This window comes from Seriola lalandi, unplaced genomic scaffold, assembly GCF_002814215.2.
Source record: "Seriola lalandi dorsalis isolate HSWRI2012SDOR001 ecotype SW California unplaced genomic scaffold, Sedor1 jcf7180002054722, whole genome shotgun sequence".
NCBI classification, from domain to species: domain Eukaryota; kingdom Metazoa; phylum Chordata; class Actinopteri; order Carangiformes; family Carangidae; genus Seriola; species Seriola lalandi.
The window spans coordinates 219,481-234,256 of NW_019525275.1; the positions used below are offsets into that span (position 1 = coordinate 219,481).

The 14,776-nt window shown below is 46.4% G+C and overlaps 1 protein-coding gene across 1 annotated transcript in view; it reads right to left on the minus strand.

Annotated features, from left to right (window-relative positions):
* Window positions 1–12,907, minus strand: part of LOC111668243 (ephrin-A2-like) — a 57,773-nt gene extending 44,866 nt beyond the window's left edge. Inside the window, exon 1 of the mRNA XM_023424252.2 lies at window positions 11,765–12,907. Coding sequence (XP_023280020.1) covers window positions 11,765–11,931 — 167 coding nt within the window. The 5' untranslated portion in view covers window positions 11,932–12,907. The remainder of the gene's footprint in view (window positions 1–11,764) is intronic.
* Between the last annotated feature and the right edge of the window lie 1,869 nt (window positions 12,908–14,776).

A 14,776-nucleotide genomic window follows, 5' to 3' on the forward strand; every position in this document is an offset into this window, starting at 1 on the left:
GGGGGGGAGAGTCCTGCAGCCGCTAAACTGGAACACATGGCTTTCAGGTCTGACTCATTTAAAGAGGAGGACCAGAAGAGTCCGATCCTGAACGGTCCGGTCTTGAACGGTCCGGTCCTGAACGCTCTGAGCCCTGCCAGACCCTGCAGGTCTGAGTCTCCACAGGGGGGTGACCAGGGTTAAACACTGCAGCCTGCTCATGGGCACCCCGGCAGCAGGACTGTGCTGATCATCAGCCTCCTGATATTTCCACAGCTGGACCGCCGGGACCTGAACCTGTGACCTGCAGCCCTCCAGCTCGCCCACAGGTTCCTCCCACATCCTAAAAGACCAATGAGGAGCCTGATGAGACGGATAACGACAGGGGAGGTTTGTCAGAGAGGCCGGACCACCTGAGGGACTCATCGAGACCAGAGCCAGCATCAGCGAGTACATGGTGGAGAGAGTCTCCGCCCACAAACACCTTTTGTTTTCAGTGGACGATAATTTGGATTAACACGACTGTGAGGACTCAGGAGAACTCTGTAATCCTGTTAGAGGAACACCTGAGCTGCTGCCAGGTAATCCTGTTTACACACACACACACACACACACACACACACACACACACACACACACACACACACACACACAACACACACACACACACACACACAGATCACTTTAACAACTTTCACCAGCTGATTCTGATCAGAAACTGATCAATAAATGATCAATAATAAACACAAACCAGCAGCTGTGGACTGAGACAGACAGACAGACAGACAGACAGACAGACGGACAGACAGACGGACAGACAGACAGATGGACAGACAGACAGACAGACAGACGGTTTCCTCAGACTCAGAGTCCAGAACTGAGTCTGTCAGACCTTTAATCACAACATCAATAAAAACCCATCTCCACGGCAACAATAAAGTTCAGTTTAACGAGTCTGAGTCCAGCTGACAGAGCGACTCAGAGGAGGAACCACAAACCGGCAACAGGACCTGATGAGGTCCAGTCACATCAGAGCTGCTCACAGACCAGAAGAGTCCAGACCTCCACCAAGGTCCAACAGATCTGGATTCTTGTCAGGATCTACAGCAAACTGAACAAACTCACAGATCATCATGAATCTTTTTTACATCAAGATTTAAACATTATTATTATTATAAAAATAATATTATTATTATAATAATAATAGAAATTCTCGTCACATCCACACGTTCTGCGTCCAGGTTCAGGACCGTGATGGAATAAACTCCTTTAACCGGATCAGCACCAGAATGTAACGAGCTCCTCTCTGACACTTGAATCTACCACTGAGCCTAAGACGTTTATTCATATATTATTATTATTATTATTATTATTATTATTATTAATAAAAAAGACTTTAAATCAGAGACACTGAATTTAAATCTATTGAAAGATCGGAGGAAAAAAATTCAGTGTTTTTTCTTTATTTGATATAGTTTTGTAAAATTACCTGTATGATTTATATTATAAGAGATATTTTTTATACTGTGTATTTATATTGTATTCACACTGATAAATAATAATAATAATAACAAATATACAACATAAAACGAAGAATTTATCAGCAGGTCTGTGAATATCTATTAAATACAATAAAATGTACAGTCACATACTATAATATCATATAATATAATATAATATAAAACAAAATAATATAATATAATATAATATAATGGCTCTATGTGTCTGTAACACAAATGTTAAAATAGAGAGCAGCATTTTTCTTTCCTCTTTTTATTGAATTATTAAAATCATCATCAGCTCTTTTGTTCTTCAGGGTTTGGTTTTATTTTCCTGCTCAACTCAACCTTTAATATATTTGATATTTCTATTTTTTTTTTTTTTTACTATTTTTAGATATAAATGTTTGTTTGTAAGTTTATATATAAATATTTCTACAAAGTAGAAAAACAAAGCTACACAAATAACGTGCTCAATGTTAATCAGCAACGACTGAGTTGCAAACACACATTCATATCTCACACCTGTCTGAGAGGCGTTCAGGTGTCCAGCTCAGTGTGTGGACACAGGACAAGTCAGTGTCTCTGTATGGACACGCTTCTTTAATCATTTTTAAAGGCCTGTGATCCAGTTCAACAACAGAGAGAAAAACTTAAGACGCCATCAGAGGAAATCTGTCACCTGCAGCTCAGGACTCCATTCAGTCTGTCAGCCTTCACTCACCTGACAGGTGATGTTATTATAAACTGATCCCAGGTCAGTTTCTCAAGTTTTAATAAAGAATCTGATTTCTACAGGAAACAGGTTGAAACCATCTGATTTAGACCGACTCACAAAAACAGATGAAAACTGACGTGTTTCTGTTTGAAGGTAGATTCTTTCTCTTTCTGGAGCTATGCTAACAGTCTCTGTGCTAAGCTAGGCTAACAGTTTTCTTCGGCTTCTGGTCTTTGTGCTAAGCTAGGCTAACACTTTCCCTCTACTTCGAGTTTTTATGCTAAGCTAAGCTAACACTTTCCCTCTACTTCGAGTTTTTATGCTAAGCTAGGCTAACACTTTCCCTCTACTTCGAGTTTTTATGCTAAGCTAGGCTAACACTTTCCCTCTACTTCGAGGTTTTATGCTAGGCTAGGCTAACACTTTCCCTCTACTTCGAGGTTTTATGCTAGGCTAGGCTAACACTTTCCCTCTACTTCAAGTTTTTATGCTAGGCTAGGCTAACACTTTCCCTCTACTTCGAGGTTTTATGCTAGGCTAGGCTAACCACATCCCAGTTCCATGTCCCTGATCAGGAGGATCCTCTAAATGAGGTTGTAACAGAGAAATTAAGCTCCAGTTCAAGTGTTTGTAGAGGTTCTGGTTTCTGCTCGTCTCCTGGTCGAACCTCCTCTCTCTCCCTCTCTCTCTCTCTCTCTCTCTCTCTCTCTCTCTCTCTCTCTCTCTCTCTCTCTCTCTCTCTCTTTCTCTTTTCAGGCCGAGTTTCATCAGAAAACAGTGAAAGGTTGCAGCTTTCCACCCTCCTCCTCCTCTGAGCACTCGAGCCAGGACTTCAAAGTTTCCCTAGTGTGTGTGTGTGTGTGTGTGTGTGTGTGTGTGTGTGTGTGTGGATCCAATGAAATGTGGGTCAGGCATTAAAATGCATGAGCGGGGAGCAGAAAGCATGATGAAGTGCTGAGACACGAGGAGGAGAGAATATAAAAATAACTGGAGGAGCGGCTCTGACAGAAACCTTTCCCTGCTGATGCCACGCCGCCGCGCCATTGGTCCGTCCTCCCAACACAAGACGAGGAACACTTCCTGCTCAGAGCCGTCACTGCTCACAGAAACACTTCTACAAACAACTAGAACCAGGAAGAACAATAAAACCCGAGGACCCACATCATGTTTCTGTACAAACTCACTGAGAACAGAGGAACCAGCACTGGAACCAGAACCAGAACCAGAGGAGACGGGTCACATGTTACCTGAGGTTCTCTCCTTCACCTGCATCACATGTGATCTACTAAACACAAGAAAATCTATAAAAGTCAAATATAGATATATAATATATAATCTGTGAAACTGAACCAGACCAGACTTCACACCGACGTTGTTCATCTACGTGTTTCAGACAATGTGAGTTTTCAGAAGCAGGTTTCAGGATCAGTCCAGTGTCTTTGTATGGAGACTGATCTCAGCTCAGTGAATGTTCACCACTGATCCCAGACCTGATCCCAGACCTGATCCCAGACCTGATCCCAGACCTGATCCCAGTGTGGACAAACATGATTGTTCAGACTCAGCTGATAACGGGACAGACTGCGAGTGACTGAACTTCACTGTTCAGAGAGAGAGAGAGAGAGAGAGAGAGAGAGAGAGAGAGAGAGAGGGACTGAACCAGTGGGACGTCCCGAGTGTGTTTGTTTTCATGGTGAGAAACTAAAGGTCCCGGCAGCTCACACACAAAACAGGAGCTTTAAAATCCTTTAGTTTAGTTTTTTGTGAATTTTAAAGTTCAACATGAGCGAGCTCGTCTTCTCATGAAAGATTTAAAACGACGCTGTAGACGGGGACGGTGCTGACTGCTGCAGGACATTTCATTATCACGGTCACAGTCTGAGGGGTTCATTCATAAAAACATAAAAACATTTGGACTGAAAATACTGAAAAATTAAGTAGAATTTGGTTCGATTTCTTTTTTTTGTGTTTCTCTGTTAATGTTTCTTAATGCTTTTTATTATTTAATATTTCTATTTGAATTCAGACGATCAATGATCAATTATCTGCATCACTGACTGATTCAGTTCAGATCAAACGTCACATTTCTCTGTGGAGATCTTTCATATAAAACGACATGTTTGTCACAGATTAATCTTCATGGACGAAGCTTCAGTTCAGGTGAAAGTCTGAAGATTATTTTACATTTCTGCATCGCAATTTAAATCTGTTAATTTGCCAACGACAACATTCAAACTTCACCTTCATCTTCAACCTCGTCGGTGTTTGAACCCACGACTTTATTTTAAATGTGACAGATTTACAAAGAAAATAATCCACAAACATCTGCAGGAAAAACCTGAAAGTAAGAAACTAGTGAGTGAAGGTGCTCGTTGTCTCCGCTCCTCACCGTCACCTTTTACTTTTCACTCTCCTGTTTTTACTGAATTTCATTTCTTCTTTGTGTCTGAGGAGCCGCTCGGCTGCTCCTCCTGCAGGTCGGGGTTTCGGGGGGTTAGTGGGACGACAGAGGGACGGGGGGGGGGGGGGGGTCTGATCAGACCTCCAATTCAAGAGGCAGAACAAAATGGCGGCTGCAGCTGTGCGTTACCGTTTTTTACTGTGAACAAAACCGTCCGCCATTTTCTCCTTCAGCAGCAGAGAGACAGACAGACAGACAGACAGACAGACAGACAGAGACAGAAAGACAGATAGAGAGAGAGACAGACGGAGACAGACAGACAGACAGACAGAGACGGACAGAGACAGACAGAGGGAGAGACAGAAAGACAGATAGAGAGAGAGACAGACGGAGACAGACAGACAGACAGAGAGACATACAGACAGACAGAGAGAGACAGACAGACAGACAGACAGACAGACAGACTGAAACTGTACAGGTGACAGAGGTCATGTAACTGACTAACATTATGTTAATGATACAATTAATATTGATATCCACTCCAACTGCCCCCCCCCCGTCTGTCTATCTGTCTGTCTGTCTGTCTGTCTGTGTCTCTGTCTGTCTGTGTCTCTGTCTGTCTGTCTGTGTCTCTGTCTGTGTGTCTGTGTCTCTATCTGTCTCTCTGTCTATGTGTGTCTGTCTGTCTGTCTGTGTCTCTGTCTGTCTGTCTGTCTCTGTGTGTCTGTCTCTGTCTGTCTGCCTGTCTGTGTCTCTGTCTGTCTGTCTGGCTGTGTCTCTGTCTGTCTGTCTCTGTCTGTCTGTCTGTCTGTTTCTCTATCTGTCTCTCTGTCTCTGTGTGTCTGTCTGTCTGTCTGTGTCTCTGTCTGTCTGTCTGGCTGTGTCTCTGTCTGTCTGTCTGTCTCTGTCTGTCTGTCTGCTGTGTCTCTGTCTGTCTGTCTGTCTGTCTGGCTGTGTCTCTGTCTGTCTGTCTCTCTCTGTCTGCCTGTCTGTGTCTCTGTCTGTCTGCCTATCTGTCTCTGTCTGTCTGTCTGTCTGTGTCTCTGTCTGTCTGTCTGTCTGTCTCTGTGTGTCTCTGTCTGTCTGTGTCTCTGTCTGTCTGTCTGTGTCTCTGTCTGTCTGTCTGTCTCTGTGTGTCTCTGTCTGTCTGTGTCTCTGTTTGTCTGTCTGTCTGTCTCTGTCTGTCTGCCTGTCTGTGTCTCTGTCTGTCTGTCTGTCTGTGTCTCTGTCTGTCTCTGTCTGTCTGTCTGTGTCTCTGTCTGTCTGTGTCTCTGTCTGTCTGTCTGTGTCTATGTCTCTCACCTTCCTCCTTCCTGTCTGAACAAGTTTTAGGATTATTCTTCTGAACTGACAGTGAACACGTCACATGTGCAGAATATATCACTTCTACGTGATGTTCATATTTACCATTATACCACAGTTACTTCAGACCAAGCAATCTGATTGGACGAGAGTCATCCATGAGAGCTGATATTAGCTGTGTCTCAGAGGACCCGGTCTGAAGGCTGAAATGAGCCGGTCTGGTTTGACGGAGGATTTACGCTGTGTGTCCCCATATGTGCCCGCCGCTAGCATTGCGTCACAAAGTGTGGCTCCTGTCGCCTAGCAACCTTGACAATACACTTCTTTTTTCAAAAACTTGTTGTTTTCAGTCTCTTGGTTTTAACAGCTGACGCACAATACTGACATTAACAGCAACAGTCCAGGTGCAGAAGTATTTGTGTTGGGCAGAGTCACTAACATGGCGCTGGTAGAACTGCTGTATAAAAGACCGGCAGCCTCGTACCTACGACCGAGTCACAGCCGTGCTGATGTTCAGTGACATCACTCCCTCTGTGTGATGTCGACAGTGACTCCCTCCAGTGACCATGTACAATCTGTATTTACCTGCCTCAGAGTCGGGACTGTAGCTGAAGCTCAGACGAGAGGCGGGAACTTCAGTCTTGTAGTTTTAGCACAAACAAGCTAATGTGCACAAGCATCGCCCTGTACGTTCACAGCTACACCGCTAACTGCTAGCTAGCTAACTCTGTGCTCCAGTCTCTCTCTCTCTCTCTCTCTCTCTCCCTCACACAGAGATGATAAATCCCAGTAATTAGCTCGTTTACTTGCTGCTGCCTCTCAGCGCTGAAGTTTAGTTTCACACACGTCTGAACATGTGCATGATGCTGCAATATCATTACTGATCTCAGAACAGTAGAAGCGAAGTCAAGCTAATCAGCAATCAAAATGCTCGTCAATGCTCAAACCTCTGAATTAAACTGCTGTCCTCCACTTTGTCAACAGGACTCGGTCACACCCACATGACGTGGAAGTCAAGCTAGCTTTAGAGACAATACCCTGCTGCCGCCACAAGAGGGCGGGAAATGACACTATGAATGAAACAGGCATAAGATCTTTAAAGAGACAAGCTGTTCTGAGATCAGATGTGAGGACAGAGATCGCTGCACCTCAGTATCGATCTTTAACTGATGGGTTTTTTTTTTTATTTAACTGTGAAACACTGTCCGTCTTTGTCCTGACGTCACGACACTGGACCGACAGCAGACGCGGTCTCTGAGGCTAAAAACACAGGGACCGTCTTAAAGCCGTTACCACGTTACCATGACGAATGATGTTGTGCTGTATATTAACAAACTACTTTAATTAGCACAAACTAAACCTGGACCCTTCAGGGACCCAGTGGTTCAGAGGATTGTGGGATACTGAGGACCCTTAGATTCAGGTAATCTATGGCTGAGAGTTTCTGTGCTGGTGGACACTGGTGGACTCTAGTGGACTCTAGTGGACTCTGGTAGACTTTGGTGGACTCTGGTGGACTCTGGTAGACTCTAGTGGACTCTGGTAGACTCTGGTGGACTCTGGTGGACTCTGGTGGACTCTGGTGGACTCTAGTAGACTCTGGTAGACTCTGGTGGACTCTGGTAGACTCTGGTGGACTCTGGTGGACTCTAGTGGACACTGGTGGACTCTGGTGGACTCTGGTAGACTCTGGTGGACACTGGTGGACACTGGTGGACTCTGGTGGACTCTAGTGGACTCTGGTAGACTCTGGTGGACTCTGGTGGACTCTGGTAGACACTGGTGGACTCTGGTGGACTCTGGTGGACTCTGGTGGACTCTGGTGGACACTGGTAGACTCTGGTGGACTCTGGTGGACTCTGGTGGACACTGGTGGACACTGGTGGACTCTGGTCCCTGCAGACGGTTGGATGAACTTATGTTTTCACGTGTAACTCACACAATCTTCCGATCCAAAAAATGAACCCTTTCAAACAGTTTGACCAGATCAACATCTACAGTCTGATCTGACCTCGTTGACCTCTTCTCCTCGTTTCCTGTCACACTTTCAAATAAAAAGTATCTGTCCTGAAATGATGAATCCCATGAGATGTGGCTAAAAGCTCTGTAAACTGGACCAGTAGCCGACAAAAGAGGAGACTGGTTCTTGGCCTTCAACAGAAACAGATGAATCAACAGAGACCAGGTCAGACCAGGTCTCTGACACTGGGTTCACTGGAACAGATTTACAGTGAACCAGAGTAACGGAGGTGATGAAAAAATCAAAGTGAGACCAGGTGTTCAGCAGCTGCAGAGGAAATTATTTCTTCAGTTCCAGGTGTGAAGGCTTCACAACAATGACCGGAGACTCTGGTACAAAATGACTGAGACTGGATATTTTCTCATATTTGAATAATAATAATAATAATTATCACCAGTATCACCAGTATCACCAGTATCACCAGCACTACCAGCACCACCAGTATCACCAGTATCACCAGCACTACCAGCACCACCAGTATCACCAGCACCACCAGCACTACCAGCACTACCAGTATCACCAGCATCACCAGTATCACCAGTATCACCAGCACTACCAGCATCACCAGCACCACCAGTATCACCAGCACCACCAGTATCATCAGTATCACCAGCACTACCAGCACCACCAGTATCACCAGCACAACCAGTATCACCAGCACCACCAGAATTACCAGCACCACCAGTATCACCAGCACTACCAGCACCACCAGCACCACCAGCATCACCAGTATCACCAGTATCACCAGCACCACCAGCACTACCAGCACCACCAGCACCACCAGTATCACCAGCACCACCAGCACCACCAGCACCACCAGCATCACCAGTATCACCAGCACCACCAGCACCACCAGTATCACCAGCACCACCAGCATCACCGGTATCACTAGCACCACCAGCATCACCAGTATCACCAGTATCACCAGCACCACCAGTATCACCAGCACCACCAGCACCACCAGCACCACCGGTATCAACAGCACCACCAGCACCACCAGCACCACCAGCACCACCAGCATCACAAGTATCACCAGCACCACCAGCATCACCGGTATCACCGGTATCACCAGCACCACCAGCACCACCAGTATCACCAGTATCACCAGCACCACCAGCACCACCAGCATCACCGGTATCACCAGCACCACCAGCATCACCAGTATCACCAGTATCACCAGCACCACCAGTATCACCAGCACCACCAGCACCACCGGTATCAACAGCACCACCAGCACCACCAGCACCACCAGCATCACCAGTATCACCAGCACCACAAGCACCACCAGCACCACCAGTATCACCGGTATCACCAGCAACACCAGCATCACCAGTATCACCAGCACCACCAGCACCACCAGCATCACCAGCATCACCAGCACCACCAGCACCACCAGTATCACCAGCACTAGCACCAGCATCACAAGTACCACCAGCACCACCATCACCAGCACCACCAGCACCACCAGCACCACCAGCACCACCAGCATCACCAGTATCACCAGCACCACCAGTATCACCAGCACCACCAGCATCACCAGCATCACCAGTATCACCAGCACCACCAGCACTACCAGCACCACCAGCACCACCAGCACCACCAGCTCACCGGTATCACCTGTATCACCAGCACCACCAGCACCACCAGTATCACCAGTATCACCGGTATCACCAGCACCACCAGCATCACCGGTATCACCAGCACCACCAGCAACACCAGCATCACCAGTATCACCAGCACCACCAGCACCACCAGCATCACCGGTATCACCAGCACCACCAGCACCACCAGTATCACCAGCACCACCAGCAACACCAGTATCATCAGCACCACCAGTACCACCAGCACCACCAGTATCACCAGCACTACCAGCACCACCAGTATCACCACCAGTACCAGCACTAGCACCAGCATCACAAGTACCACCAGCACCACCAGCACCAGCACCACCAGCACCAGCACCACCAGTACCACCTGCACCACCAGTATCACAGTACCAGCACTACCAGCACTACCAGTACCACCAGCATCACCACCAGTACCAGCACTACCACCAGCACCACCAGCACCACCAGCATCACCAGTATCACCAGTACCACCAGTACAACTAGCACCACCAGCACCACCAGCATCACCAGTATCACCAGTATCACCAGTACTAGCACCACCAGCACCACCAGCATCACCAGTATCACCAGTATCACCAGTACTCACCAGTATCACCAGTACCAGCACCACCAGCACCACCAGTATCACCAGCACCACCAGTATCACCAGTACCAGCACCACCAGCACTAGCACCAGCACCAGTACAACTGTGAAATCTTAATAAAGCTTTAACAGCCAATCAGAGCTCAGAAAACAGCTGATGTAAAACCACCGAGTTCGTACAAGGTGAAAAGCTTCAATTTGACCACCACATCATCATCATCATCATCATCATCATCATCACATGATGTTAACATGATGGTGTATGCACAGACACAGCTGAGGAGACGATCAAACATCTTGATCAGACGTGAAGATTGAACACACACTGTTGTTTTATCAATTACACACACAGACACACACACACACACACACACACACACACACACACAAATAATTCAAATATTTTCAGTGTTTTCCTGTAATGTTCAGTTCAAACGGAAAAGCTAAACACTGATCAGATGATATCACATGTTCATAACATGTTCATCACATGTTCATCACATGTTCATCACATGTTGAACATGTTCACCACATGTAAAAACCTCAGTGTAAATTCACTGTCATGACGAGGAGGACACGATCTGTTCTGATGTTCTCCATCGTTACTGCAGTCAGTAACGACCAATCAGAGGAGAGAACAGTGAGCTGTGACCCTCTGCTGCAGGACAGAGCTGAGGTCAAACACTGATCCAGAGTCAGATCTATGTTATATACATTTACCAGGCGTGTGTGTGTGCGCGTGTGTGTGTGTGTGTCTGTGTGTGTGTCTGTGTGTGTGTGTGTCTGTGTGTGTGTGTGTGCGTGCGTGTGTGATTTGATTCAGAAACACTGGAAACATCAGATCATCAATTAATCAATTATCAAACTGCTTATTAATTATTTTCTGTCTGATTTAATGGAGAAAATGTTTCAGCTCTAATCAATGAAACTGAAGACGTTTAGTGGAATAAAATCATCAGTGAACGCACAGCTTTTATTATCTGATTTTTCTCTTTAGTTTCTACAGTCATTGGTCCAGTGTTGGTGCGACTGGGGGGCCCTGAGGGGCCCTGGGGGGCCCTGAGGGGCCCTGAGGGGCCGGGCCCCCACAGGTACACAGCGTCACCTTCACTGACTGTAACAACATGTTTTTATACCATGATTCAGATTTACAGAGACTGAGGAGACGCTGTGTTTCTGCTGCTGCTCTGTCTCAGGTTTGTGGTGGTGGATTCTGGATCATAGAAATTCTGAAAACTGGACTTCATATTAAAGCATTTTAAACCGTATTAAACATTATTAAACCGTATTAAACATTATTAAAGCACATTAAACCAGGGCTCCCTGGTTGGTGAATCCTCCTCTGTGTTTTCTGTTTGTAGAACCAGGACAATAAAAACACCTTTAATACTTCAGAGTGAAACTTTACTCATTAGGTCAAAGGTTAATTGAACGCATCAAATGTGTAGTAGAACAGTGTGTGTGTGTGTGTGTGTGTGTGTGTGTGTGTGTGTGTGTGTGTGTGTGTGTGTGTGTGTGTGTGTGTTCTCAGAGCAGTGTTCCTCTCAGTCTGTTCTCCTTCATTATTAAAGCTTCACAGAGGAAACTTTACAGACCTGACCCCCCCTCAGTCCCAGTCTCAGACCGGGTCTTACCTGGGGTTGGAGCTGTTCCAGTAGACCGCGTACCGGTCGGAGAAGAGTCGGTCGTCGGTGACGGCGGAGCACAGTCGGAGCAGCAGGCCGAGCAGCAGCAGCAGCGGCAGCGGCAGCGGCAGCGGCGGCCGCCCGGAGCGCTCCATGTGCGGCGGCGCGGCGAACATCCGCGTCTCTTCTCTTCAGCTGTGAGCGCGCTGTGACCCGCAGGGACCAGAACCAGGACCAGAACCCAAACACATTAAACACTGTGAGTGTCCGGGTTCTCAGCAGAGCAGAACTGTTGCTTTATTCAGTTTGATCCGCACGGAGCATCAATAACTAATCAATAATCATCGATTATTAGCGCTGGTGTTTAACTGGTGTGTCCCAGCATGCAGTGTGATAATAACAATAATAATAACAACAATAATAAAAATAATGATCCATGATCTTCAGCTGCGCGGCCGCTGAAGCTTCTTCTTCTTCTTCTGTGAGACGGGAAACCTTCACGCAGACGGTTCGTCCTCAGAAACCGGTAAATTCACAATAATCCAGGTCCAGCAGGAGGACGCGTCCCAAAGTTTCATCTTCACTCAGACAGGACCGGATCAGGACCGGATCAGAGCCGGATCAGGGCCGGATCAGAGCCGCAGCAGGACCGTGCGCACACAGAGGATCAGTTCGTCCATGTGCGTCCTGCTCTCTCTGCTGGAAACTCAACTCCCTCCGTCCAAGTCCAGATCAGTCTCCGCTCCAGCTCCCGGAGCTCTCATTCAGGATTTATGTCTTCTTTGTGTCTCTTATGTAACAGCTCGACACTTCAGTCTAAAATATCACCGAGGAGGAGCCGCCGCTCTCCGGGGCTCCGCTGCGCCTCCCCGCCGCCTTCCCGCTGCTCTCCGTTTCTTTGGAGCCGCTGTGAAAGTTCAAGACCCCGCCGTCAGTCCGCGTCAGGAGCGGGTCTCCGGGTCTCTGCTCCCTGGTTCCCCGCTCTCTGATCCCGGACTCAAACTTTCTGCGGTTCGCGCTCTTCGTTCTGCCGCTGCAAATCGAACCGAAGCGAACTGAGTCCGAAAACACACGAACAAAGAAGAAAGAAAAAGCGAGTGAAAGTTTAGTTGCAGCTGCAGGAGGAGCGTTTGGTGTGGTTACCGGCTCAGCTCCTCACTGCTGCTCCCGGTGCGTCCCGCTAGGCGGAGCTTCTGACTCCCGGTGTCCTCCCTCTCTCCCGCTCTCTCTCTAATCTGGATCAGTCGTAGGCTTCACGGCCAAAAGTGTGCGGACAGCTGCACATGTGTCAAAGTGTAAAGCTGTGGCTGCTCTCACAGCCTCTCCTGGTCTCAGTCAGTCCGCCAGGATCAGGTCCCGTCAAAGCACCAGGTCCAGCACTGATGAGGTCTCTCTGTCTGTCTGTCTGTCTGTCTGTCTCTCTGTCTGTCTGTCTGTCTGTCTGTCTCTCTGTCTGTCTGTCTGTCTGTCTCTCTGTCTGTCTGTCTGTCTCTCTGTCTGTCTCTCTCTCTGTCTGTCTGTCTGTCTGTCTGTCTCTCTCTCTCTCTGTCTCTCTCTGTCTCTCTCTCTGTCTCTCTCTCTGTCTCTCTGTCTGTCTGTCTGTCTGTCTGTCTCTCTCTCTCTCTCTCTCTCTCTGTCTCTCTCTCTCTCTCTCTCTCTCTCTCTCTCTCTCTCTACAAGCAGGATTTAAAACGTGGACCTAAAACTACAAGGTCTGAATCAACCAGACGGTTCAGACCTGGACTGATGGAGGAATCGATGAGAGGAGAGAACATGAAATCAGGGGCGGTGTCTCACCTGGTCCGGTGTGTGCCATGTGCTCAGAGTCCGGCCTGTGGCCCTTTGCTGTCATTCCCTCTCTCTCTCCCCTGACCTTCATGTCCCTCTACCGTCGCTATACAATAAAACAGAAATGACAGAAAAATAAAATAATCTTTAAAAAAAAATGAAATAACACAAAAAAAGACAACGAGATTAGATTAGATAAAATACATAAAAATCCGATTACATGAGATTAGATAAATGAGGTAAAATGAGATAAAATAACAAAATGAGATTACATTTAAAAAGATGAGATGAGATAGAAACAGATAAAAACTTTGAAATAAATAACCATAAAATAAAATAAAATAAGGGATAAAGGAAAGGAGATTATATACACAAAATATACATGAACTTAGAATATATGTGAATTCTGCAAAAGAAGCCTGAGAAGTCCGATACAGAACACAAGGTCAGATGTATGTGACTATGTATATATATATATATGTATATATATATATATATATATACATATATATATATATATACATATATATACATGTATATATATATATATACATGTATATATATATGTATATATATATATATATATATATACATATATATACATATATATACATGTATATATATATATGTATATATACATGTATATATATATATGTATATATACATGTATATACATGTATATATATATATATATACATATATATTATTACTATATATATGTGTGATATAATGTTGTGACATTAATAAGGTTCTGAAGGCAACTGAGGTCCTTGAACTACACACCTGTCACACCTGAGCTCTCCACACTTGTCTGTAGATGACATCACTACAGAAACCGTTTCCTCGGTGATGAACGAAGCGTCAGCTGTTTCCTCTGAATCAGAGAATCAGCTGATTAAATATCTGTGATGTTTGAACCTGTGACTGTGAGGACTCTCCTCTGCTCCTCCTCTCCTCCTCTCTCCTCCTCTCCTCCTCTCTCCTCTCTCCTCTGCTCCTCTCTCCTCCTCTCTCCTCTCTCCTCTCTCCTCCTCTCCTCCTCTCTCTCCTCCTCTCTCCTCCTCTGCTCCTCTCTCCTCCTCTCTCCTCCTCTCCTCCTCTCTCCTCTCTCCTCTCTCCTCCTCTGCTCCTATCTCCTCCTCTCCTCTTTCCTCCTCACTCCACTCCTCTCTTCTCCTCTCCTCTCTCCTCCTCTCTCCTCCTCTCTCCTCCTCTCTTCTCCTCTCTCCTCCT